General features: G+C 32.9%; 3 protein-coding genes, 1 long non-coding RNA gene and 1 pseudogene across 12 annotated transcripts; 1 reads left to right on the plus strand and 4 right to left on the minus strand.

Annotated features, from left to right (window-relative positions):
- Window positions 1–1201: 1201 nt before the first annotated feature.
- LOC146944338 (uncharacterized) lies at window positions 1202–4258 on the minus strand. 2 transcript variants are annotated; one of them, XM_085742733.1, is made up of 8 exons: window positions 3988–4258; window positions 3789–3899; window positions 3505–3598; window positions 3169–3271; window positions 2995–3090; window positions 2377–2859; window positions 1775–1849; window positions 1202–1665 (listed from the first exon to the last, which is right to left on the minus strand). In XM_085742733.1, exons 4-6 carry the CDS (start codon window positions 3226–3228, stop codon window positions 2782–2784), a joined length of 234 nt encoding a protein of 77 aa, XP_085598859.1. In that variant the 5' UTR covers window positions 3229–3271; window positions 3505–3598; window positions 3789–3899; window positions 3988–4258; the 3' UTR covers window positions 1202–1665; window positions 1775–1849; window positions 2377–2781. The 2 variants fall into 2 exon arrangements, with proteins under 2 accessions (XP_085598859.1, XP_085598858.1); XM_085742732.1 differs by having other exon boundaries at window positions 1765–1849.
- Window positions 4259–4347: 89 nt separating this feature from the next.
- On the minus strand, window positions 4348–5356 carry LOC146944339 (uncharacterized). Of its 2 annotated transcripts, XR_015025904.1 has the most exons (3): window positions 5195–5356; window positions 4906–5018; window positions 4348–4818 (listed from the first exon to the last, which is right to left on the minus strand). It is a non-coding gene; the product is annotated as an uncharacterized LOC146944339 (long non-coding RNA). The 2 variants fall into 2 exon arrangements; XR_015025903.1 differs by lacking the exon at window positions 5195–5356 and having other exon boundaries at window positions 4906–5177.
- Window positions 5357–7760: 2404 nt separating this feature from the next.
- On the plus strand, window positions 7761–8643 carry LOC146944340 (auxin-binding protein ABP19a-like). The gene has a single exon (XM_085742740.1). The coding sequence runs from the start codon at window positions 7901–7903 to the stop codon at window positions 8534–8536; it is 636 nt and encodes a 211-aa protein (XP_085598866.1). The 5' UTR covers window positions 7761–7900; the 3' UTR covers window positions 8537–8643.
- Window positions 8644–13283: 4640 nt separating this feature from the next.
- Window positions 13284–18518, minus strand: EMB269 (GTP1/OBG family protein). Of its 6 annotated transcripts, none has more exons than XM_085742736.1 (7): window positions 17557–18518; window positions 16358–16631; window positions 15376–15667; window positions 15112–15271; window positions 14477–14585; window positions 13988–14133; window positions 13284–13707 (listed from the first exon to the last, which is right to left on the minus strand). In XM_085742736.1, the coding sequence occupies exons 1-6, from the start codon at window positions 18477–18479 to the stop codon at window positions 14041–14043; spliced, it is 1851 nt and encodes a 616-aa protein (XP_085598862.1). In that variant the 5' UTR covers window positions 18480–18518; the 3' UTR covers window positions 13284–13707; window positions 13988–14040. The 6 variants fall into 6 exon arrangements, with proteins under 6 accessions (XP_085598862.1, XP_085598861.1, XP_085598860.1 ...); XM_085742735.1 differs by having other exon boundaries at window positions 13284–13716; XM_085742734.1 differs by having other exon boundaries at window positions 13284–13719.
- Window positions 18519–22589: 4071 nt separating this feature from the next.
- LOC146944342 (uncharacterized) lies at window positions 22590–24733 on the minus strand (annotated as a pseudogene). The gene is made up of 2 exons (XR_015025900.1): window positions 23377–24733; window positions 22590–22722 (listed from the first exon to the last, which is right to left on the minus strand). The product of XR_015025900.1 is annotated as an uncharacterized LOC146944342 (transcript).
- Between the last annotated feature and the right edge of the window lie 1539 nt (window positions 24734–26272).

The raw sequence follows: 26272 nt of genomic DNA on the forward strand, positions 1-26272 counted from the left end.
TTGTTTAATTTTTTTTTAAAGTAGAATTGATTTTGTTTGTAGAATTAATTCTATTTGACGTTAGAATTTATAAATTCAAGATTTTACAATTGATTTTAACAATTTTTTGCTCAATTCATTTTCAGTATAGATATTTCAAACACAAACCATTTTATATTCAACTAACTTTTAACAAGAACCAATTATACAACATTAATTTATTCAAAATTAATTCTTGTCACCGTATAACTAAACACACACTATATCCACAATAGAAAACCCCTTTTAACTCTTGAAGTCTTGATTATTTCATCAATAATTAAAATGTTTGTTTTAGCCACTAATTAAAACGAGAGTTCATTTTTTATGTTTAGTACTATAATACTAACAAATGTTCTTGGAGCATTGCTTAAGTTAGAGAATTGAAGAGGTAAGTTTCCATGAGAGTAAGTTAACAAATATTCTCAAACTTACCTTCGTGAGATAAGTTAGTGAATAAAAGAAAGGTTTTGCTTGTATTTTTAAGATAAATTTTTCTTTTACGGATTTGCAATAGCATTTTAGTACTGTACTGTATAAATAGTTGTGTTAAAGCTTTGTTTGACCGACATAATCATTCTTCCTCTTTTTATTTTGGGTACAAATCCTATCTCTTTCTCAAAATTAAATTAGTATGTACCATAAGCAGGTGCGGACCTAATGTGTAGGGGTACTGAAAGTTTCCCTTGATTAATAGTACTATATGTTACTAACATTGGCTCACCTATTTGCTAGGGATGCTGATATTTTTTCTCTGCTTATTAATTGGATATTAAAGCTGCCTCTTAAAAGCTTAGGTGCCATCTAAGCTGAAATGTGTCATAATCCTAAACGTAAGTTGTTCCATCATCAATATAATTTTGGTGGTGTTTCTTGTTTTATAATTATTTTTGAATTGTTGAGATATATGACTTATATATTATACATTCATTCAGTATTATGTGTAAAAAATAAATACATTCGGTACTAAAATCAATCATATTGAATTATGATTAAGCCTGTGTTTGCTTTGCCGGTGGGAATTCCACTTTAGACCAAAATCACGGCAACTATCCACGTTTGCAGTGAAGCTAGGGATACCAGCTTCTTAAAATCACGTTGAACTTTCCACAGGGACGCGAAAATATATCACCTAACGCCAATCCAAACAAGTAATAATATGTAGAACACCTCAAATGGTGAGTTAAGAAATGAAAAAAAATGGTTCACCATTGAAAATGTTATAAGCAACATCCTCGTTTACAGTTATACATTAAACTCCAGAATCAGGTTTCCACGAAATCATTGTAAGAAATCTGAGTCATTCATCGTGCATGAATAAGCCTCTTGCCAAACTAACCTTAACTTGAGGAAAATGTCTATTTCACATCTATATCTGAAGCAAAACTGGGGCCAATTACAAGTAAAATTAAATTACTCAGTAATCAACATCACGTAGTAGACAGGTTCATACAAAATATACTATTTCAAGAAATAGGGCAAAACTGTGAGGCTTATATTTTCCGTTGGCGGCATGATTATGACGCTGCCGCAGATGATCTTTGTGTCTTCAATCCAAACAGATTCTCAAATAGCAATGGAGCCATGGGAGGAAGATTCAGAGGTTGACGAGCCTTGAAATTTACAATCTTTTCATGAACATTATACCTTCAAAATCGAATCGTCAAAAAACATGTTCAGTTCTTAAATTACTGCAAGATATATGACAGTTGTAGAAAATGGAAATTAGTAGTGATCTTTCGATACCTTATCTTACCGCTTTTTGAGGCATGGCGATCTACCATTTTTCTCTTTTTTGTTTGCATTCTCGTCAAAGCCTAAAACGCTTTCTCTAAGCAAATGAAATGACCAAAAATGAGAAGATGGACTTGAAACACTTAAGAAAAGGATCTTATTTTAATGGAGGTAACTAAAAATTATATTTCGGTTAGAAAAAACAGCACATATATCTTCTAGCCACCAAACATATTTAATTGACTTTCAGGGGATGGTATATCTGTGTTTTTATTTTATGATCCTCATAAAAGCTTGGTGGAGAAAATAACCCGATTTTCAGAAGCATCAACCATTAGGCGGTCATTCACAATACACATATCTAATTGAAATGCTAATTGCTTGCTTAGGGGGCAAAATGCAAAACATAGACCACAGAGAAACTAAAAGTCAAGTTATCATGTTGGTTCAGTAAAACTCATTCAATCATTTATTTGTATGTGTGAAAGATGGTTCTGCATGCAACATTAAACCTATACGACCCCTAAATGCCAAAACATTTATATGTATCAATTAATGTAACTGCATGGTATTATTAGAAGTAATTTATATAATAAAACTAATCAGCAGAAATAAAATTTTTACCAGATGATGAAGGATCAACTGTCTCGAAAAACTCTATCAATAACTGCTGATAAAATTCAGAATCGTCAAGAAGTTCAGGATCACCTTCAACACATGTTTCCTGGGCAGAATTAAATTTAAAACTGTCATGTTAGTGACAAAAAAAGAGTGGTAAAAAGAGGGACTGTGTAAAGACAGAAAAAGGAAATGACATTCAACTATAAAAAAATTATCAGCCCACATGGGACAATTCAAGAGCTAAGGCTAAGCAACATGTTATCAGCCCACATCATGATACTACTTTTGATTTTTGAACATTTCACATAAGGTATAACATTTGTAGTGTATAAGGCTTACCTCTTCATGATACTACCTTTCACATAAGGTATAACATTTGTAGTGTATAAGGCTTACCTCTTCATGATACTACCTTTCACATAAGGTATAACATTTGTAGTGTATAAGGCTTACCTCTTCTTTACAGCTATCATTAACATCTTCCACCTGGAGGCATATGCCAGAAAGTGTCAATGAGAAAGGTAAATAAAATAGATTCTTAATTAGCATACTCGTTATGTCCGTGTCAGTCTACAATGGATTCTGCAGCACATTTTAAAACTAAGATTAGGACTGACTTACTGTTCCAAATATATTTATAGCTGATCTCCTCAGTTGCATCTGCTTGACCATTCTATTCGGATCTCTCATATAAACAGCGACTTGATTGCTGATGTCCTGCAACGAGACAACAAATTAAGAGTAAAATAATTTGCATATCACAGTAGAATCTCCAATCCAGTTACAAAACCTGACCTGATTAAAAGCATGTAATTTTCCTTTAATAGCAGCAGCACCAGTTGTTACTTGTGTCATCCTCTGCCATTTATTGATGGACTTGTCTCTGAAAGATGTTATACTGCAAGATGCAATGATTAATAGCATCAGCCAAGCAAACATGAGCATAAAGACAAAGAGCACAACATGTTTAGGATAGAAATGCAGCTAATGTAAAAAAGTTGCATCAATTGATAGGTTTCAAGCACTATTGACATGGAGAAAAGGGGATCATGAAACAAAAAAAACTACTAGTCACAATGTTTCAGCATGTTGGGAAAATCAATGGCTAGCAGAACAATATTATAAAAATACCTTCTGTGCAACTGAGAAATCCGTGACCACTCTTGATCAAGATTGGCATCCAAATGATTAGAATCTTCTAAATCTATTGAAAATCTTTCCGAACCTTTAAGAAATGAAATGAAAATTTTGTTATTTTGGAATAAACAACCAATGTTGAAAGTCACATGAGTACTATCATCTGTTTGTTATTTGAGAAGTTCATCCAAATTGACTCCTACAGAAATATTGAAATTAAACAACATCCAACAATGATTCTTATCATATTCATATACACTTCGAGGTAAAATTTAGACCTCTTGTAGTTCCAATATAGAATCTAAAGTCTCCTTGGAAGAAGTTATAATATCTGAATACGCATCTCTAACTTTACCATCTGATTCACAGAATGAAGCTTTTATTGATTCCTGCTGAAATTTTACAAGTTCGGTAATGACATTGGTATATAAGAAATTGTACATCACAATGAATCTCAAAAGTGGGGTTGGAAAAGACCTGGGGTAGCCTATTTGAACTTGAGAATGACTTCTGGAGTAAGAACCTAAGCTCAAGAATTTTGTACCAGACAGCCTTCAGATAAAATAAAACAAATTTTGCTGATGTTAATTGTTAATACAAAGGCGACTCCTAGAATTGACTACATCTGTATCAAAAAATTCAGAACTATAAACATTTTTCGACACTAATATTTTATAAAAAACCAGATTTCTCACACAAAATCTAATTTTGAATTTACTTATGTGCATTGAAATATTCGCACAATAGCTTTCCCATTAACTCGGTCGGAAAAGACAATATAATAGCAAGACTGTCAATAATACAAAAAGACATTGTCAATAATAATAGCAAGAAACGTCCCACTCAACTGATCTTTATTGATTAGGTAGATAAATACAATCACAGCTGAAAATCTTTACAAAAATAATTGTATCATGATCTAACTTGCATTATTCCAACATTATGGTTCATTAACTTAAAATAAACAGACTATCATATGCAGATTGCAGAGTACTGCACAGAAAACATATCTAGAATTTTAATCTGAGATATACATCAATGATATACATCAATCTAGCAGAACATTGCATAATTTTCAAATGAGTAATATGATATTCGATCCACAATATAAAATATAAAATACACGTGCTCAAATCTTAAGTTGTTCCATCTCATTATTTTTCCAGCTCCTGGTGATGAAGATCCCTATATATACTCTTTCTCAAGTTGTTCCATCTCATTATTTTTCCATTCATTTTGTTCTACTGTCTTATCTTCTTCATCTTTCTCCTCGTCCTCCTCACTATTATCATCGTAATCATCATTGACCTACATCAGGAAAATACTCCTTAATCACAATTCATGAATAAATCACCAACGTTAAGCAAAATAACAAAAAATTGCGCCATTGTTTACCTCTTCGTAGGACATATCTCTGCAGACTGCAGTCATCCAAATCACTATCACTCTTTTGCATTATTTTAGATTTCTTGAAAGGTAATCCAATTTTCAGAATAACCAAACAAACACTGTACAATAATTGCTCCAAAAAGTAAGTCACAGCTTCAAACATGTTAATAAGAAACATAATTTCAATTACAAACTGCTAAGAGATTTTATAGAAATACATATATTAATAGTTGCTCTATTATGGTTATTTGAAGTAAAATATATAATTGCTCGTTTTCGGTGAGCTAGTCCATACATGCTTTAAATGGGGAACCTGCAAATGGATGATGAGATTGCACCCCCTCGGATTAGTATGTCCTTGTACATTCAAACAATGATTCCTTAAATCAATAAAATGAGAGGAATGAAGGTCCATAATTTTGACAACATTTTTGTAAGAAAAGGAGATACAACTCTAAAACGAAAATTTCAACAATTATACTTGTATATTGTTACTAGTATGACATGATAAAGTAAATGGTTTGTCTTACATGTGCAACATTCCATATGTTAAAACAACTAATAGTAGAAACTTTTTATTGGAAAACGACAATAATTTATTTAAAAGTTTTATATTGAATATTAAATGTACAAGTTCCAATACAAAATTTCTATTTTAAACTTCTTAACATGTGCAAATTTGCACGTGATAGAAAAACCCTAAAGTAAATACTTAAAAGTAGATGGAAACAATAATCTTTTTATCACACAGTATAAAGCTCAAACCAAGTTTATTCTTCTCAAACAGAGATACCTATGCTATGTGTGCGTTGCAGCTGAGAGAGAGGGTCGACAAAATATTCTAATGTTGCACTTTTGTGCATACATAATCTAGAAAATAAAATATAAAAATATTGCCTAATTCTCAGGATAAATTTGTAAAACAATAATAAATTATCAACCAAATTACTACAACAATCTATTTTTAATTCCTTTATATTCTTTTTCAAAAGGGTATTATTATTTAGGAAATGAGGTAGTAAGAGTAAAGACTCATTTTGATTTTTTTTCTATGTATTTATTTAGGCATATCAAAAATATCTAAAATATAAAGTAAGAAAATTAATGATTTATAGTAATAAACTCATGATTGATTATGTTGTACCTTCAATATCTACTTTTAATTTGCTAATTAACGGTTGATTTTGTCTATTTTACACTCTAGAGTAAAGAACTCACTTTAAAGAAGTCGGATCCATAGAAAGATAGACTTTTTTATTTGAGTAAATATGAAAAAAAAAAAAACTGAAATTGTAAATTCTTGCATGTACCCATTCAAATTAAAAAAGAGGAGTAAAGTAAATTAACACAAACCTTTTTTTTTTTTTGACAAATAAATTAACACAAACCTGAAATTAGATTATTTATTTATTTTTTAAATAATGAAACTAGATACTTTTACTTGTGATCGAGGAGTAAAGTTTTGTACGTAGGCAATGTAAATTACACAAAACATGAAAGCTAAGTAGTTAACGTTATATTGGTGCAGTGTAAACCTGTCATAACCATTGGCTTCGTCAAAAAACGAGAAAGAGGCTATAACCATGATCTTTTCTAATGTACACCCTCCGGTCACTATTATAAGCAAAAAATAACATTTTAGATTCATTCATTTAATGATGTATGTGGTCTTTATTATAGACCACATACATCATTAAATGAATGAATCCAAAATGTTGATTTTTGCTTATATTAGTGACCGGAGGGTGTAGTCACAACTAAAAGAAAAACACGTAATGACCATTTTAAAGCTCATCTCCAATACTTAAATAAAATACAAAAGGATCTCATTAATTATTTGACCGATATGTATTGTCATTTACTTCCCAAAAAAAAGTATTGTAATTTACTTCTCAAAGAAACCACGTCAGCATTAATAGAAAATGTGTTATCTCAAACATAAGAAAATGTGTATTAAAGAATACATTTGACATCAAAACCAAATCAAGCGTGGGAACCAAATTATTTTAAATTTGAATTTTTTGTTTTCTATAGGCAAAATGTGAATTTTTGTGTTTAAAAAAAACAGTTAAAATAGAGTAATTTGATGACTATCTTACCATTGGCATTGTCCTTAGCCCGAAGTATAATGAAAACCTAATTGAACAATGGAAGGAAGTAAACTGGTGTATTATATGAGAGATAAATATACCATTTGTAAAATGGGTTATTTAAAATAATTCATCCTTTCACATTTAAAAAATATATATCATTTGTGAAGGTACTCCCAAGCTTGAAATGCCAATGAAAAAGTAGCATCCAACCCAACTATTAATAATTAGCATTCAAGAAATTACAAACTTAATTAGAGCTTGTTAGTTACGTCCTTCTTTTAAAGAAAAACACTTTTTGAAACAAATAAATCACTTTGAAATGTTTTTATTTGTTTTTTTACAATTTTAAATTAAAATAAGAATCTAAAAAAATCTATAAGTTGCTTCAAATGAAAGACTGTTTTGAGTAGATTTTTAAGAAAATTATTTTTAACAGATTTTTAAGAAAAATTATTTTCATTACAGTAAAGTGTTTTGTTCTTTTTAAAATTTCTCAACATTAATATATAAATTATTAAATAATAAAATCAAATTTTCTATAACTTACAACAAACTAATACACATGGTATATGGTATGTTTGCTACAGATAAAAAAAAATTGACATTCAATTCTTAAAAAAACTACAAATAGCTTCTTAATCACCCGACCAAAAGTCATATATTGTACAACACAATTTACCTTTTTCTAAAAGAAAACAAAAACTAAACAGATTTTTTGTATGTGTGTATGGAAAGAGATTAATTAATGAAGAAGAAAAATTATTAAGGTTAAGCTGATTTAAGGAAATCAAATCAAATTACTAGTACAGTATGTTACACCTACTACAAGCTACCTAGTAAAAATATATCACTATATAAGCAGCAAAAGCTAATCTTACATTTCCATAACCCAACTTCAATTTTCAAAGATGAAAATGAATCACATTATTGTTTCCTTTTTTGCTCTCCTCATATCATCATACACCTCCCATGTTTCATCTTCTGCCAATGATTTCTGTGTAGCAAACCTACACAAAACTCGAGATTCGCCTTCAGGCTATCCATGCAAATCACCAACGGTGAATGATTTCGTGTTATCTGGCTTTGGACCTGGAAGCTTAAACAAAGCTTTTAATGTTAAATTAGCCAAAGCATCAGTTACTGAATTACCAAGTCTCAATGGACTTGATATCTCTGCAGCAAGAGTAGACATTGGTCCAAATGGATCTGTTCCAATGCATACTCATCCTGATGCAACTGAATTACTAATCATGGTTCAAGGTAGAGTTACAGCTGGATTTATCAACCTTACAGAAGTTTATGTCAAAGATCTTAAGCCTACTGATATTATGGTTTTTCCAAAAGGACTATTGCATTTTGTAGTTAACTCTGGTGCTGGAGAAGCTATTGCTTTTGCTACTTATAGTAGCTCAAAGCCTAGCTTTCAGTTTCTTGATTCTGTATTGTTTGGAAACAAGTTACCTACTTCTATAATTGCAAAGACTACTCTTCTTGATGTTTCACAGATCAAGAAGCTTAAGGCTAAGTTTAAGGGCACTGGCTAGGATTTCTTATGAATATCCACTTCTATGTAACCATTAAACTTATGTATGTTTGGTTATTATGTTTCTATGTCAGTTTGTTACTTTAATAATACAAGAGGTTTATAGTATGGTTGTAACACCCCTACTAGAAAATTACCTAGGATATCTAGCATGAGTGTTAAACTCGGCATCGGGTACATTAAAATTACAATAAATAAAAACTCTCTGAACAAATCATAGAATTTCTCACCTGTTAACTCATAAATAGTACCACTGACGTGTACTTTATATTGTCCAGCTACTTCTGCTTCTTCATCACGAGCCATCCTATCGTATAATAACTTGTACATCTGAAATAAATAAAAGGGATTTGGGTGAGACAAGATGTCTCAGTGAGTTCCATCTATCCTAGGTTGTAGGCAACCTCGGGGAACCTAAGGATCGCCATCTGTTTTTAACCTCAACCCATTTTGGGTGTATACAATTTCATTATGCATAACTGAGCGATCAAGGGATAACTAAAATCGCTGTCTGAAATACTATTTTGATCATATAATAAATATAGTCATACTTTAATCATAAACATAATAATCACAAACACATATATCAAATCTATCGTATTCTAGTATAGCTTATACTTTGACATACTTATTTGAGTATGTCTCTGGTTCCTTTCCGATAACAACTAGTTTCGGCTAGCCAAGCCGGAGTTCCATAACTAAAATTCCTCATTTCCAACGATTAGTAAAATGCCCATAAAATATTGCTTCGTAGTTAATTCATTCCAAACAAAATTTTCATATTGCTACACTTCTCTAAAGTACAAAGCTACTGAAATTTTGACACATTCTCGTATACTTTATCATCGCATCTCATGATATGAATTTAATATCAATAAAGTATATAAATTATTTTCTCATTTATACAACTCAATATAAATATCTCATCAATATAAATTATTTTCTCATTATTTGTACATAAACCACATTATCTCTTCGTTGTGGCGAACAGAGATATATACCACATTATCTCTTCGTTGTGGCGAACGGAAATATATATACCACATTATCTCTTCGTTGTGGCGAACGGAAATATACCACATTATCTCTTCGTTGTGGTGAACGAAAAATATACCACATTATCTCTTCGTTGTGGCGAACGGTAATATATACCACATTATCTCTTCGTTGTGGCGAACGGAAATATATATACCACATTATCTCTTCGTTGTGGCGAACGGAAATATACCACATTATCTCTTCGTTGTGGCGAACGGTAATTATTTCATTTTGTTACTATGAGTCGTACCTCATAGGCTACATTATCTCTTCGTTGTAGCAAACGGAGTTTTCGTATTCGTTACTATGACCCGTACGTCATAGGCTACATTATCTCTTCGTTGTAGCAAACGGAGATTTTCTCAAATTTTTTTTTTTTTTTTTGAGCATGTTACTCATTTCAATTTTTCTACTCATTTCCATTTTTTTTTTCTTCTGGGATTTTCTATAATTCACTATGAGCATGTTACTCATAGGCTGCTTTTCAAATTTTCTTTCAAATCATTTCTATAATTATATACATCAATTGTCTTGATAGAATTTCACTCCAACATTTATACTAGCATAAACATACTTATTAACATAAAAGAGATTTCAGAATACGCTAATAAGGATACCTAATTCGGAAATAATCATTCTACTATCTCATATTTATTTTGTTCAAATGTACCATTCATATGGCATAATAGTCATGCTATAATTATGTCAACTTATTCTAATAATTCATAATCACACTTTAGCAATTTAATGATATAATTTACTACCCAAAGGTGGGTTTTCTAACAAAAGGAACTCACCTCAACCACTTTTAGCAACTTTATAACAGCTTAAGCATCCATTTTTATGTCATTCTTCAGTCCTTAATTCCACTGCTAAGCTTCTGTTCTTCAGCCAACATCAAAACAACTTACAATTCATAGTTCGGCACAATTTATACTTCTGCCCCCAAACTTCAAAGTCACCTATAGACTTCAATACTGGTCTAAAATTCATGGAACTGGTGTCAAAACGTCCGGAATTTTGTTAGCTAACCATAGCATTAAAAATCACTTGATTCTAGGTTACAGAGAGAAAGTTCTTGCTGTTTTAGTGGAGCCCTGTCCCAAAACCCGTAACCAAATTCCAGCAGGATTTTACCAACTTCAATTGCATTTTCCGAATTCGTTTCTAATCCGAATCATACGAAATTTGTGTCCAAACTGTAGGCAATTGAATGAGGAATCCAAAAATCCAATTATTACCCGATTATGGATCATACAGCAGTATGTACAAGCCAGTGAAAACCATACGAATTTCGTCTCAAAATCATGAATTCAAGTGTAATCACTTATATCAACAATTACCATTCTAAATTCATCATCAACAATTCATCATCATAATCACCAACATAAAAGAGTCATTTAGGACAACAAGTGAGGGTACCTAGCTTATGACATAACTACACTAACTATGTCACAATTATTCTATGTCACATGTTAGCATGTCATATAGCATAATTCAACTACCCAAAAGGAAGAGTTATAACTATAAAGGACTCACAATCTTGTGGAGGTTCCTCTTGAACACTTTGTGGCACCTTCTCAAGTTCCAAACTTCTAGCCAAGCTCTTGTCTCTTCCAAAGGTACCAATGGCTTAATACTTCATGGTTACTCCTATAATCAAGCTTCCAAACAATTTCCCATGGATTGGAGTGAGAATTGATGATTTGGAAAATTTTTTAAATGAAGGGCGGTTTGCTTCTATGAGAGGGGAAGAATGAATTTCGCTTGCTAAACTCTTATAGTAGCACCACAAGGGACCTATTTATGGTTAAATTTGGATGATTTCATGAAGGATGAAAATTTTTGTGATGGTGGTGAGGAAGGATGATGGTGGCCGATGGTGTAAAGGGAGAAGGGGGAAGAAATTATGTTGGACTTTTGAGAGAGAAGGAATTAGAATTGTGTAGAATGTTGTGGTGAAATAATTTATAAAATGAATTTTTGTTGGCAAATACCAATTTTGCCCTTGGCTTAAAAAAATTTCATGGAGGGATATTACAATGGTTCTTATCTAATCTCAATGGTTTATAGTATGGTTCTTATTATCATATAATCTGATAACCACATAAATGGAACTTAGCTATATGATAAAAAATATATTGATTAGATTTTTACATTATGAGACAAAACAAAAACCTAGAAGATGCATGCTTAGCTCATAATTAATAATTGTTCCTCCTCTGAAAGAAGAACTAGGTAAGTTAATGATGACATTTGAGGAAGATAATTTTTGTGTGTTCCAAGTAGCTTGGAATGATATAATATTTCTATTTCACTCTTCTAAAACCATTGGTAACATTTTTGAATGGTTTAGTCTGTCAAAACAAGATTTGATATTAAGAACAAAACGACTTTATGATATCAAATTGAACAGAATAAAATAAAAATCAACTAAAACCATTTCTAATGTCATGTTTTTTCTGCCTTCTAATTCGAGTTTAGATTCAGATTGAGAACCATTTGCCGAAGGAATCTGCCAGTCCTGAATGTTCCTTAAGTGTTACTGGCTTGAAATTGAATTATATGGTTGAATGGCTGATTGTTCCATTCCTTGTAGCTTAAGAAAGTTTGTCTCAATAAGGATTTGAATATGGTTATTTAATACCAGTGTGTTGAAGCAAGATAAGATGAGAGCACATAAGCTAATCAATAAGTCATGGAAAAAACCTGACAAATTTATTCTACATGCGGGAGCTTTGTGCACCGGACTTCCCTTTTTAAAGTTTTCTGTAAAATTTATCAAAGCTATTAGGCCAAAGTGAGATTTTGAATATCATTGCCAACACAATGATTTTCAGTCTAGCAATCACTCTTGTCATGTAAAAAAAAGGGCAACATTCAATATCATTGACTCTCAAAACAACATACCATTTCCCAAACTGTCTTCACAAAAGGCAACATTGTTTTCTCATGCAAGAAAAAATCAGTTTCTTACATTGAGAACACATCACTACCTGAGTTCCCAAAACAACATGGATTTGAGATAGATGAATGTCTGAATATTTGTTAATATAGTTTGACTAACAATTGATTGACAATATAAAAAATATTTACATTGAGAATATGAATTAAATTCCAATCATTTATACTTGTGATTTGCCAGCATGTCAATAATAATTTGTATGAATATTTTATCTTTGTTTTCAAATATTTTGCTGGTAGCTACATCTGATTCTCCAATGTGTTTATCCATTTCATTTTGGTTTGTTCAAAAGCTTCTAGGATTAATTATGATACTCCAATAAGCTTCTCTTGTATTATTGAAAACTGTTTCAAGTCAAAGCTTAATTTTCTTTTAATCATGTTTGTGATGTCATGCTAATTCGAGGGCGCTTCATTTGTAATCTTAGAATGATTCTCTTGTAGTGAAGGAAGCTTCTAACCTAAGTTATGTTAAGATTCTGATGAACATTTTGATCTCTATTGATTCTCTAGAAACATAGTCCCTTCTATTATCTAGTCAGTGTAGTCTATGAATTTGTTTTCTATTGTATGGCCGAGAAGGCTTCCACTACTACTGTTTCATTAAAGCTCCTTGTTCGTTTTCAATGCTCTCAACACGATCCTTAAATAATTTAGCATAACTGTCATCTCTATCTCTATGTGGATACATTACAAACTCTAAACATAAAATAAAATACAACAAACACTTTTATGATCACTTCTGGTGGAACTCAAAATTTGACCTTCACTCTAATTTCATAAAATTATGCAACTTACATAAAATAATCATGTGACTTTATTAGACATCGTACATCCTATCACAAAACTGTTACAACACAATATCATAAAATTACACAAGCAATTAGATTTTCTTCCGTTGGTTACATATATGTTTTAAAATCCATTCAAGCCAATAAATAATGTATGTAAGATGTGCATCCTTACGAATGTATCTTGACTAACACACTTTGAGCAGTTGAAGACCTCGGCTTCACGTCAAATAAAAGAATTTGAAATTGTGAATGCACCTTGCACCATGCCATCAAGAACAAGTGTGTAATTTGCATTCTTTACCGTTATGCTTCTTGAGGCAGCTTCGCATGATTTTTGTCCTCAAATATGCCATCTCATTTTGACCGAACTTGCTTCCTACATGAACTGCTGCTCATCAATGAGAAACGAACATAAATTTCAATAACCCTAGTTGAAAATCTTGATATTTCACAAAAAACTAGAATTCAAACGTTTGAAACTTTTGTCATATAAGCTAATTCCATTATGTACAAATTTTCCAGGAAATTGTTATAGGCTCGGCAATAAGAGAAACCATAGTAAATGCTAAATGCTGTACTGTATTTAATTAGAGTATTGACAGGTTTCATGGAGATAGCAAGGAGCGATACCATTATGAAAATAAGGTCTTGCTTACCTATTTCGTAGTTGCAGTACATATGGAGCTAGAAGCACCCAATTAGAGTGGCATTACTTCCATTCAGGCCATTTAATTGACTCTGTGGACATCTTCATCTTTGATGCACCAGATTTGTTTGAGGAGTCATGCCATATCATCTCCATCTGATACATAGCAAAACAAATGGTCACTGGGTATGAATCATGGAATGATGCAATATTGTAGAGCTTTGAGTAAGACTACACAATAAAAAGTTACAAATAAACTTTGTCCCCTATCTTATTGCTGATGTTTCTAGGCTAGAAACAAATTCTAGGTTACTCTTGAGGTCAATAGCAAGTACTGTCAATAGTGTTTGTTCCACCTTTAAGGAAGCAATGTTTCAAGTGAAGCAGTTACTGACAACTAAATTTCATTCAATAAATCAACCATATGCTAATTGCTTCATTCGTCATGCTAGCAAGGATTACAATGAACAGAAATGCTGAAGAGAAATGAAAGACACACCTCTCCAACAATCACTTTGTCGCCTTCCTTTACGCCACGTTTCACGAGAGACTTAAATACACCACAAGCCTCAAGGACATTTTGGAATCTTTTCTCGGAATCAACGTACCTGTTAAAAGATTCACCGGTTTCCATGAGACTATCCATGAATGGAGGTGGAAATTTCAGGCATAATTCTAGTCCTGATACACTTTTTTACTAACATGTATCAAGTATCAGAGAGGAGAATGGAGCTTCCAGCCTTTATATTTTTCATGCTATTCTAGAACGGTTCTTTTTTTTTTTTTTTTTGGCAAAGTCTAGAAAGGTTATTTGATGAAGTTTCCAACAATAGCCAGCTACTTTTTGGTTTAGGCTTCTTTCACTTCAAGTTTGAAAATTTACTCAAAAAGCTTTAGCAAGCTGAGAAAATGCCTTACTTATGTGATCACAAATGGTTTTGTAGACAAATATAGAAAAAATGCAGGAGAATGATTTCAACACTATTTGTTAAATGTGATTGAAAGTTACAACTCAGTAAGTAAAGTATGTTTGACATGTAATAAAACTACAATCTGGTGGAAAAGAATTGCGTGTATTCTTACTGTTAAAAATTGACATGTATTCTTAAATCACATTTTTATTATTTAACCTACCGCCAATTTGTCATCTGGACAAAACGATGCAATCCAGATCCAACTACGCTCCAAACATTTGAACTGCTATCATGAAAAATCTCAAAATCACTGATGGATGCACTTCGTTGCTTCTGTACTGCATGAGCTATATGATTCATGTCTACCATATCTCGTCCATCTGAAACAGGTTAGATTAGTCCAAATGCAAAGAAGTTTTACAGAAAAAGAATAATCTGGTAATGTGACAATGATATATAGAATACGCATAAAACAACTTATAACCTTCATATTCCTCCCTGTCTTCTTTATTTTTACGCCAAAGCTCATAAGCAGCGCATATAACTTCATGAGTACCTTCCCTTTTGACAGCGCTCATACAAAAAGGCGTGATCCCATGAGATTGCAACTTTTCCTTGAAGGATTCCCAGTTTTCGTATGCTTCTGGAAGATCCATTTTGTTATAAGCAACTATAAATGGCTTCTCAGCAAGTTCAGGATTAAATAGCTTCAGTTCTAGACGAACTGCATCAAACTCAAGATCTGCCTGTGGTGATGAACCATCAACGACATGTATCTGAAACCCAATGTAAAGACTAATTTTAAACAGCAGATTTAAGGGTGAGAAAATGGAGGAGCGGACAGAAATATCAAATTATTATACTTTGAAATAGCATACTACCAGAGGGTTCATACAGAAAAATTAAAATAAAATCACACTCATAAGCTAAATAGATGGACACTATATCAATGTTTAAACCAATGGATAACCCTTGGAACAATGAATTTTTGGATAAACTGCACGTGACATTCAACATAAAGACATTCAGAGTGGGCTGGGTTCGTATCTACTAATCGATTGATTTGGAGTCTGGAGAGATATAACAGTTATCAGACGGAAAAAAGCAAAAATAAAGGTAAGATAACGGATAGTAACACACTCCAAAAGCTTAAATAAGCAAACAACTTGAAACTTCAGTCAATCTATTTTTAACACAACTGACAATACGAAGTTAGATCAAAAGGTCGCAGTGGCCTAAGTTATATATTTCAAGTGTGTGTAAAAAAAAATCGTTTAAGAGAAGGGCAATGAAGTTTAGAGTTTTTTGAAGGAAAAAGGAAAGCAAGGAACATACTCATAATCTATACTCGAACATAGCTCAGATAAAATTGAGATTCCCAAATATAAGATAGATATGTAGCCCAAGTGCCTAACTATATAAAATATAATAAATATGTTGATAACATGTTGATTAAAAACACCTACCAGTGCAGAACACCTTTCAGTGTGTCGCAGAAATTCATGACCTAAACCAAAACCTCGGTGTGCTCCTTCAAGAAGACCTGGAAGGTCTGCCACTACCATAGTTGAATCGTAGTCAAAGGAAACAACGCCCAGATTGGGAAGCAAAGTTGTAAAGGGATAATTTGCCACCTCTGGCTTTGCAGCACTAATAACACTCAAAAGTGTACTCTTCCCTGCATTTGGAGCACCAACTATACCAACATCTGCAACCAGCTTAAGTTCTAACTCCAACCACCTAATCAAAAGAAACCAGCATTCTTAGACTCGTATATGAATTTGAAACTCAGGCCAGATTCAGGAAAACAAAAGAAAAACTTGATATTTTTTTTCATGGCCCCAACAATCTCGAACAAGAATAAACTAGTTTATCTTCCAAACAAAAACAAGTCTAGTTTCAGACATGGCCAGTGTGCATGCCTCTACGCACGAGCCAGATTATTCGCCCACCTTTGGTGGGTCGGAAACCGGTGCGAAAGCCAAAAAAAAAAAAAAACAAGTCTAGTTTCAGACATGGCCACGCATCATCTCCGTTTGTTATGGACTGTGGACATTTAACTATCAAATATAATCTTAGAGGAACAAAACTGAAAAGGAGAAATCCAGCCATATGCTCGCTTTTAATGCCACTCACATACGTTACATACTCACCAATCAAAAATACAAATATGGGTCCTCTAAAGTCATGACTTCTTTCACATAAAATACACTAAAGTCGTGACTTTCCTACAGAGGACACGGACACATAGTTGTGTCATTTAAACATCGAAACACGGACACATAGTCTGACACCGTATATGCTTATCTCCATGTCTTACTTTTAACTTCCACAACTTGCAGGCATTTAAAAAACACACATAAAAACCAAAGGACACCATACTGGACATCAAAGTATCATTTCTCGCACTACCAAAAAAAAAAGTATCATTTCTCTTCCTAAAAACAGCCTTCAAATCAAAATTTTAAAAACCGAATTAAACATCAAACCTACAAGACCACCGAATCATAGTTCAACTACTTTAAACCATTAAAACCAGGACAAAATTGTGTTTGAATAACCGTACAATAGACAATGTCAGTTCAAAATTCAACTAATTAAACTGCCTAGTTTGGTTTTTAAAACATCGCTTCAATATGGTGGAAATGAGCACTCACTCACATACATTTCATGACCTTGTTCACCATTCTCAGCAATCTTCGGAGCTTTATTACTCCCACTCTTAAAAGCAGCATTCCCTCTCCCACCTCTTCCACCTGGCAACAACAACGCCTTCTGTCCCGGATACACCATCTCCAAAATCACCTCCTCCCTACCAGCCTCCCTAATCACCGTCCCTGGTGGCACCTTCACAACCACATCCTCCCCCTTAGCACCAATCTGCATCCTGCCTTGTCCATGTGAACCCCTCCCTGCCCGAAAATGAATCCCATTCCTAAACGGTAACAACGAATTCATCGCTTTATCAACTTCCACGTACACATTTCCACCTCTCCCTCCATCCCCACCGGATGGACCTCCAAACGGTACGTATTTCTCCCTCCTGAATGCCATACTTCCGTTCCCTCCGTCTCCGGCTTTCGCGAAGATTTTCGCCCGGTCAAAACACCGCATCACCGCCGGCAATCCTTTCTCCTTCACTTCTTCTTCTTCAGTTTCCTCACTCCAGAATTCTTCACCTTCTTCAATCTCCTCATCCATAAACCCCAATTCTTCATCATCTTCAGACTCACCAATTCCTTCAAAATTACCATTGATTTCTTCTTCTTCTTCTTCTTCTACTTCTTCATCATCATCGTTATCGAGTTTGTGGAGCAATTGGTGAATTGGTGTTGATTCGGAGAGTTTGATTTCAGAGGAGGAAGGTGAGAAAGTGGAAGAGAAGTCTTCCCTGAGAGGGAGACGAGTGTAGGTGGTGGCGTCGCCGGCGGAGAGGAGTGGCGGTTCCGGTGAGGACTTGTGGGTGTTGAGTTTAGGATTTGGAGGAGGTTTGGATTTGGTGCGGGTGGGTACACGGTAGCGAGGGTTGCGTGTGTTGGAACAAGATATAGAAATGGGAGAGAACCATGGTGAGATTGAAGTTACCATTTTCGTGATAGGGGAACAAGAACAACACGTTGTGTTGTTGATGAAACATGTCTCAATTCAGATAAAAAAAACCTCAATTGGATAAGGCCACACGTGTTGAAAAACCTCAATTCACACCTTTTTAAATGTCTTTTCATTTTTATTTTTATTTTGGTCAAGTTTTTTTTTTTTTATTACAGCTATATTGTTTTAAAGTTTATTGAAGTTAATAATTTTTGTTACTTTGATTTTGTATAAAAAATAATAATTGTACTTTGATAACATTAATTTTCTATAATATTTTTAACTATTTATTATATCATTTCATGTACGAATCGATTATCTTCTACATACAACTGCAAAGATTAATCTTTTAAGTCGAGTAGAACTACAGTAGATGACAAAGAAAGTAAAATATGCTCTCTTTACTGTGAACAACAAATTTTCATGTCATGTTATTCTTGGCGGGTATTAGATACATACAAATGAATGTGGCCCTCCTACACTACACAAGAAACTCATGTTTTAGATAAGCGATAAAGTGGAGTTAGTTAAAATTTATGTGAACTCTTCCTCAACCGAAGCAAAGAGGGTTAGTTAAATCTTTCTTCCACTCGCCTACAAATCCCTTAATATTCCAAAAAAATATCAAACTCACTCACGATTTATTCTCAAAAAATGAGTTGTTAGTTAAATTCCAAGGCAAGCCCGGAGAGGGATGGCCAAACAACATTTGAAAAACTAATTTATGAAAAATAGAGAGATATCGATAAAACCAAAATGAAAGCCAATGTTGACGATATTTTTGCATATAACATAGCGTTATATGTGATCGGTGATATTGATGATCGTGGATTAAAGTCTATTAAAGATTATAGATGTTTAAAATACCTGCCAATGAAAAGAGATTATTTCAATGAAATCAAACTTGCTTTGTAAAACAAAACTTTTTAGTCTTGTAGTCCTCACACTTGAAGATGTGAAGTTAATTAGATATATACTCCTTTCGTCCCTTAATATAAAAGTCCTCGTTGTAACTTTCATATAGATTAAGAAATGTTCATAAGGTAAGTAATGCGTCCATTTTGTACGAGGATAATACAAAATTGCCTTTTGTTTGTGATATATTCAATATTGACTTTTTCATATTCTAAGGTAAGTTACTAGTATCATTTAAGGTTGTATTTCAAGTCCTACATCGATACCTAAAAATGTGTTTAAGTACACTCATTTTTTGAGTTAATTTTTATGATGAGATTCAAGCTCATTGAACATATCTAAATATATAAATATGTTTCAGCACCTTCGTCCTTTTAGTTAATGTTTGGGATGAGAACAACCCCATTTAACAACAGTACGAGACTGAAAATGACTATTTATTTTTTCTCTTATCAAAGACAAATTAATATGGATTTCATGTTTTTTGTAAGGATCGAAATGAAACTTCACTTTACATATTAAAATATTTTAAAGTATTTGATATACAATAAATATAATATAACATCACTTTACATATTAAAATATTTTAAAATATATTAACAATTGAAAAAAATATACAAACTTTCTAGTGAGAGAAACTCTAACTTCTCTCTAAACTTTCTTTCCCCTTCGTTCATCGATGAGGGGTGGTTTTAGGTCATTTTTTGACCTAAAATCACCCCCTCAACGTCTTTTTTCTCTTTTCTTTCAATCTAAATAAGTGGTTTTCACATAGATCAAGTTTCTTCTTTTGTGTTTTTTTGTGATTTCGTCGTCTAAGTGCAGCGTTGTGTTGTTCGTCGTCTTGTGCAGCGTTTGATTTCGCGTCTTGTCGCGGTGTTCGTTTAGTTCCTATTGAAAGATCGGCATCAGTCAATTACAAATTCAACAAATGATTTGGGCGTCAACGTTGCAGATCCGGAAGCATGTGAATTTCGGTGACTTAGGTTTTATCATATTTTTTGTAGGCATTTTGCCGTTTTATGCTATTAACTTGGGTGCTGTGAGTTTGTTCGCAGATTCACCCTTTACGTTTTTAGCGATGTTTGTATCTGATGTACTCTATCGATTTGAATGAATGAATATCGTTTTGTTTTTGTCAAAAAAAAAATATTAAAATATTTTAAAGTATTTGATATACAATAAATATAATATAACAAGAAGTTCATTGCTTAGGTGATATATTATAATTTAAAGAGATTATTTTTATTTTTGAAAAGATATCAAAAGAGAATAGTTATAAAAAGTAAAATATATATCAAAAAAAAAAATCTATTTTTATGTTTTTTTTTTAAAATTGAATATTAATTTACCAAACAAGTTTTTTTATTTTCTCTTCTCCAAAAGAGTTCTCAAAATTGAGATTATCAGACAGATTTTAACTTTCTTTTCTGTACTTTCGCTCTCACACATTCATGCATTATGGGCACAACCTCCTTTCTGTACTTTCTCCGACATTCATCTTTAACTTGGATATCTCCATCAATAAAGACAAAGTTAGAAGGAGAGTTGTCATTCCAATAAGGACTCAAGAAGGGGTATATGTCATTGTGCATGGTACTCCATTGTTGCTCAAAAGTTGTAGTGCAGTCAACATCCTCAGATCTGGTGTTGTAGGAAGTGGTATTCTTCCTCACCCACTGCAGAGCATAATCAATATTATAATCATTCATTTCAACAAGATGGCTATTGTGAATTGAAACCATGACCTCAACCCCAGGTCCAACAAGTGCTCCAAAAATAGACTTATCTAAATGGTAACAAATGACATGTAGCCAAGAAACTAGTTCATATTTCATACGCATGTCGACCAAAGCTGCTGGCAAATTAAAAAACCATTCCTATCAACACAAATTAGTAGAGCAGCCCCACTAACTTTTACTTCTGAACTAAAGGAGTTTAAAATTCTATTAGCCAATGGAACAATGGGTCTGGAATTGGTAAATAATCACTCACCAGGGACAGCTGGATGATCCCCACAAAGCCTATGCAAAATTTCAATTGCCTTGTCTTGTACAGAGGAAAGGCCCTCATCCAAACAGTAAGTTCCAAATAGCAGATTTTTCATGTGTTCATTGCTGCAATATTATTTTCTCTGAGTACTCCACGTTTTTTATATTCAGTGAGACTGCAAGAGTGAAAACCTGAAGTGCCTTGTACAAACCTTTTATATCCACCCCAAGTGTGGGGCTGGCCCATACGGTTTAAGAAAATACCCAACTCACATAAGCGCTTATCATATAAGATATTTCTATAACAAGATAAAAGAAAATGAAAAATTCAATCGTTTTCGTATAATTTATAAAAGCTGTTCTAAAAGCTACCCTGTAAACCTTTTGAAAATAAGCTGAAAACAACTGATAGACATCTCATACGTTGTTTTCACAAGCTTTCTCAAAAAAGTCTTACAAGTGTTTACGATAATAGATAAACTCAAATAAGTCAATCCAAACAGATCCAAGTAGTAGAATTTTGTAAACTAATACAAAATACCAGTCATTTGTTAAAACTTAAAACTGGCTACTCCTTTTCAAACCCTATAAAGGGCACAGAGGGGACTTGTATATTTGTACTATCTTGGAATACCCCTATTCTCTTCATATAACTTCAAAAGCAGAGAAGCTTCCTCCTCAAAGCATCACAGAAAAGTGACAAAAACTTACTAATAAGCGGCCAAAGCAATGTAGTAAAGAAACTAGGAAGTAACTAAAAAATTGTCATATTGATCACATTTGAGTCTCACATATGAGGCTACATGCTCCATAAAACTCAAATAATGATAAGAGTAGAGCTTACAGAGTCTTCAGGTTTGGAATCTGGATTAAATTTGAAGGAATAGGACCAATCAACTAATTACTCTTTAAATTTCTGCATTCACCAAAACTATGGGGGTGAAGCATACAAAAAGAAAAATGTGCCATACACAAAATAATATCTAGATTGAAATAATTTGGTTAGGAGAAAGAGGGAGAATAATTGAAATTACAAGGTATGAAATGAAGGTCAAATTTCCACATGCTTGAACAGTTTGAGCATAATCCTGTTGTGTATAAGAATAAAGCCACAAGATCAGGCCAAAGTTAACAGTCTTATCCAGAGAGTTTATGTCAAAAACAAAGTTGATTGATTAAGGATGCTCAACAAATGGTTAACGAAAAAGTAAAAACCACTAAGAAGTCAAGTGACTTTGCAAATGTCTCTCTGCTGAGCCTTTGCCATTGGCTTCCAAGCATGTAAAATTCGCACTGCTAGCTCACACTCAAGCAGCTCGATAGCCAAGTCAAACCTAAAGAAAAAATGTGAGGCAATTGTCTGATGTTCTCATTCACTGGAAGAGGAATATATACAACAGGTTTACTAAACTACAAGCCTAAAGATTAGGAAATATTGATGAGGAGCTATGTATGTCAACGAGTCACTAATAGTATTGCCATGGCACAGTTTATCATCAAGACTTCATTTTTTTATGAGGTATACATCGAGAACTGCTAGAAGAACAGAAGAGAAGTAGAGTGATAACATCATCCTTCTCACCTTATTTTGAATTTAATCAATTTAATTTATATAAAAACTTGAGATTAAGATCATGTGCAAGGAACTGGACAGTAGGCAATGAACTTGTGTATAAACAAAACCACGAGCAAAATCATATTACAAAACTAAATGCCATGTTTCTGCATGAATGAACGCTACTTGCAACAAAGAGTGCAGTTTAAGGTTATGTATTAAGATGCTACATAAAAAACCTTGTTTAAAGAGACATTACTGTGTACCGAAATATATATATAGCTCACATCATGTTGCTTGCAAAAGTGGTTATCAGTTGTCAAACTGCAACAAGTATTTCTAGTCGAAAAATGGCTGTGGTTTTCCCTTAAACAATGAAGGAATCCTATAGGATGATCAAGTAATTTGGTAAGCTAATACTAGTACCACTCACCAATTAAACTAGATTATTTCAAACCCCAAAAAAGGTCACGTCACGGAGATGAGCTATCTTCAAAGCAAGATTCTAAGTTGCAGTGACATGGTCGTGTAGCAGAGACCCTTTGCGTTGCTTCGAAGATTGCAGTTGCGAAACCTTATTGAAAGTTGAAACATCTCTTTTCTCTTCATACAACTTCAACAGCTGAGATGCTTCTTCTTCGAAACAAGTCACAAATCTCTTCAAAAACAGATCCTCAGAGACTTTGAAAGGTGCAGGGGATTTAGCATCCTTAATCAAACCTTTGGATCGAAGAAATTTCAACACAAAAGCCCTAGGAATAACCTTTTTTTCCAAACTCAGCATAAGAAGTATTGGATATTTGGCAAGCACATTAGACTCCCAATCCATGTGATTAACAAAAAACTGCATCACTGCTTCAATTTTTTCCACAGATGCCAACATACACCATGGATACTTCAAAAATGCTGAGGCAATAATTTCATCAGACCAACCCCATTTCTTATACGCATTAATCTTCCTTTCCCATACGGGTTTTGGACTAATCTTAGCATGTAGTGCGATAAGGAAAAACGTTTTTTCAGGTTTGAATCCTAATTGTTTTACTTCCAACACTGCCTTCTCAAATACTGCAGGTTTCTCAGAGAGCATGTTATACCAATTTCGAAACAGAAAAACAATTTTGGATTCAGGAACACCATTTTGAAGCAGGAATTGAATATTTTGAGATGGGAATTTAGAATAAAGGAAACAAGAGCAATGTTTGAGAGCTGCAATGGTAGATTGATCAGAAAGTAAGAATCTTTTGATAAAATCATAACATGGGGTTATTGTATTTTCCAAACTATGATTCAACATAAGAGGGTTTCTGGTGATGATGTGAACAAGGTCTGAATTAGAAGCACCCTTTGAGAGAAGGAAATTGAATTTAGGAAGAATGGTTTTGTTGGGATCAAAAGAGAGAAGACGAGGGTAGGTTTTGAATAGAGTTGATAACTGGGAATTTGAAAAGCCATGGGATTTGAATAATGAGAGGACTGTGTGAGTCGTTGAGATGAAGTCGTTTGGAGAGTTTGGAAGCTGTTTGTGGAGAGAAATCAAGATTTTGAATGAGGTAGTTGACTGTGAAATGATGATTTTGGGAAGAAGAAGAAGAAGAAAAGGGTTGAAGAAGATGAAGAAAAGAGGAAGAAGGTGTTGTTGGTGTTTTGAATCTGGGCAATGCTCTGCGATAGTAACAAAACATGATGATGAGATTGTGAATTTTGCGGCACTTTGATAAATAAATAAATAAGCTCAAAGTAACGAGAATAAGTTCCTTTTATACCAGTTGCGCCGTTGTGTGTTGCTCTGCAAGTTACTCCCTCCGGTCCTATATATATATATATAAGTAGATTTTCAAAAAAATTGTTGGTCCTATTTATAAGAAAATATCGCAATTTTTAAGGTGTAGTTATTAATTAAAAGACTTTTTTATCTCTTATTTAATGTTTGTCTTTTTAATATTAGTGGGTGTATTTAATGCTTCACAATTTTTTATGAGGGTATATTTGTAAAAATATTCAAAAAGTTACACTAATTAATGAGTGTACTGGTTTTGATGTTTTTTGGTTTTTCTTCTTATATTAAGGACCGGATGGAGTAGTTTTGATCACTCACTCTGCCCCTAGCTATCATAAAAGTTCATGATTTGGGATTAAATACAAAGTAGTCTCGAACTATTATCCATTTAGTCCTCTGACGTTAAGAACTTTTGTTAATTGAGAAAATGGCTGAGATGTCACATTCACATAGATTAAAATGAAAATAGAAAATGGTCACTCTCATCTGAAAATCAATATCCTCAAATTGTATCTCAAACCCCTAAATCTCTAAATCCTGAATTTAATCCCCAAATCTTTAAATATCTAAATCTCGTCTAATTCCCTCTTTGTTCAAAATCAATTTCATTTTTGTCTGTTGTTAATTAGTGGAGATTTGTGGTAAGAAAGGAACGTAGTAAGCTTCAAATATTTTGTGCTATCAATTAAAAGAGTTTAGTTTATATGGTGTGGACTATTATAATTAATAATAGTATGTATCATGGCAAATGTGATTTTAGTAAAAATATATGTATGTTTCGTAACTGTCAAACAATCGAGTATGCCCTCCAAATTTTGCCTTAGCTAAACATGAACAAAATAGCTTCAACCATATCTTAATACCAAAACACATTTATCAAACATGCATGTAGAAACATATTAATCAGCTTCTCTACATTACACTATAGAATGAGGGAAATATTATACATTTTTGAATTGAGGAGTAAAAGTGACGATTTCTTATATACATTAGAATTCAGTACAATCCTGAGAATTAACAACAACAACAACAAAAGAAATTGATTTTGAACAAGAGAGGGAATCAGACGAGGTTTAGGAATTTGAGGATTAACGATGTCAAATCAGAAATTGGACCAAATATCCACGCTAAGAATGAGATTGATTATTTAAGTTGAATTGGATTTTCATTTTTGTCAAAAAAATTGTACTAACTTGATAAGATGAAGTCTCACTTAAGACTACGTTTGTTAAAAATAGCAGATAACTGATAAGATAGCTGCTAGTAATGTATTGCATGTGTAAATGTATTGAATGCGTGAATACATGAATTTATAAGCAACCTTGACATTCAACTAAAGTTGGTTAATATATAAAGTGTAGATTGATTAATATCATTCTTTTGTGGATGAAGCAATGCATATCTAAATATAATTAGTTTATAAGAAATGTTAAAGACTATCCTTAGTGTACTTGTCAAGGAAATAAAATTAGAAATTTTATTTTAATAGTAGTGTATTAAAACCTAATTCAACTTTTTAAAGTTTAAAATTTCTAATGCTATTGCTGTC

The sequence above is a fragment of the Medicago sativa genome, chromosome 2, assembly GCF_051527215.1.
Source record: "Medicago sativa cultivar Bolivia chromosome 2, Bolivia_mono, whole genome shotgun sequence".
Lineage (NCBI taxonomy): Eukaryota > Viridiplantae > Streptophyta > Magnoliopsida > Fabales > Fabaceae > Medicago > Medicago sativa.

Coding starts and splice junctions, on each gene's coding strand:
- LOC146944338 (XM_085742733.1), bottom strand. CDS start 3,228: ATGACACAAGTAACAACTGGTGCTGCTGCTATTAAAGGAAAATTACAT. Junction 3,091..3,168: donor AATTACATGCTTTTAATCAG/GTCAGGTTTTGT, acceptor GTCTCGTTGCAG/GACATCAGCAATCAAGTCGC. Junction 2,860..2,994: donor CTATAAATATATTTGGAACA/GTAAGTCAGTCC, acceptor ATATGCCTCCAG/GTGGAAGATGTTAATGATAG.
- LOC146944340 (XM_085742740.1), top strand. CDS start 7,901: ATGAAAATGAATCACATTATTGTTTCCTTTTTTGCTCTCCTCATATCA.
- EMB269 (XM_085742736.1), bottom strand. CDS start 18,479: ATGGTAACTTCAATCTCACCATGGTTCTCTCCCATTTCTATATCTTGT. Junction 16,632..17,556: donor GGTGAACAAGGTCATGAAAT/GTATGTGAGTGA, acceptor TCTTTTGATTAG/GTGGTTGGAGTTAGAACTTA. Junction 14,134..14,476: donor ACAAAGTGATTGTTGGAGAG/GTGTGTCTTTCA, acceptor GCTATGTATCAG/ATGGAGATGATATGGCATGA.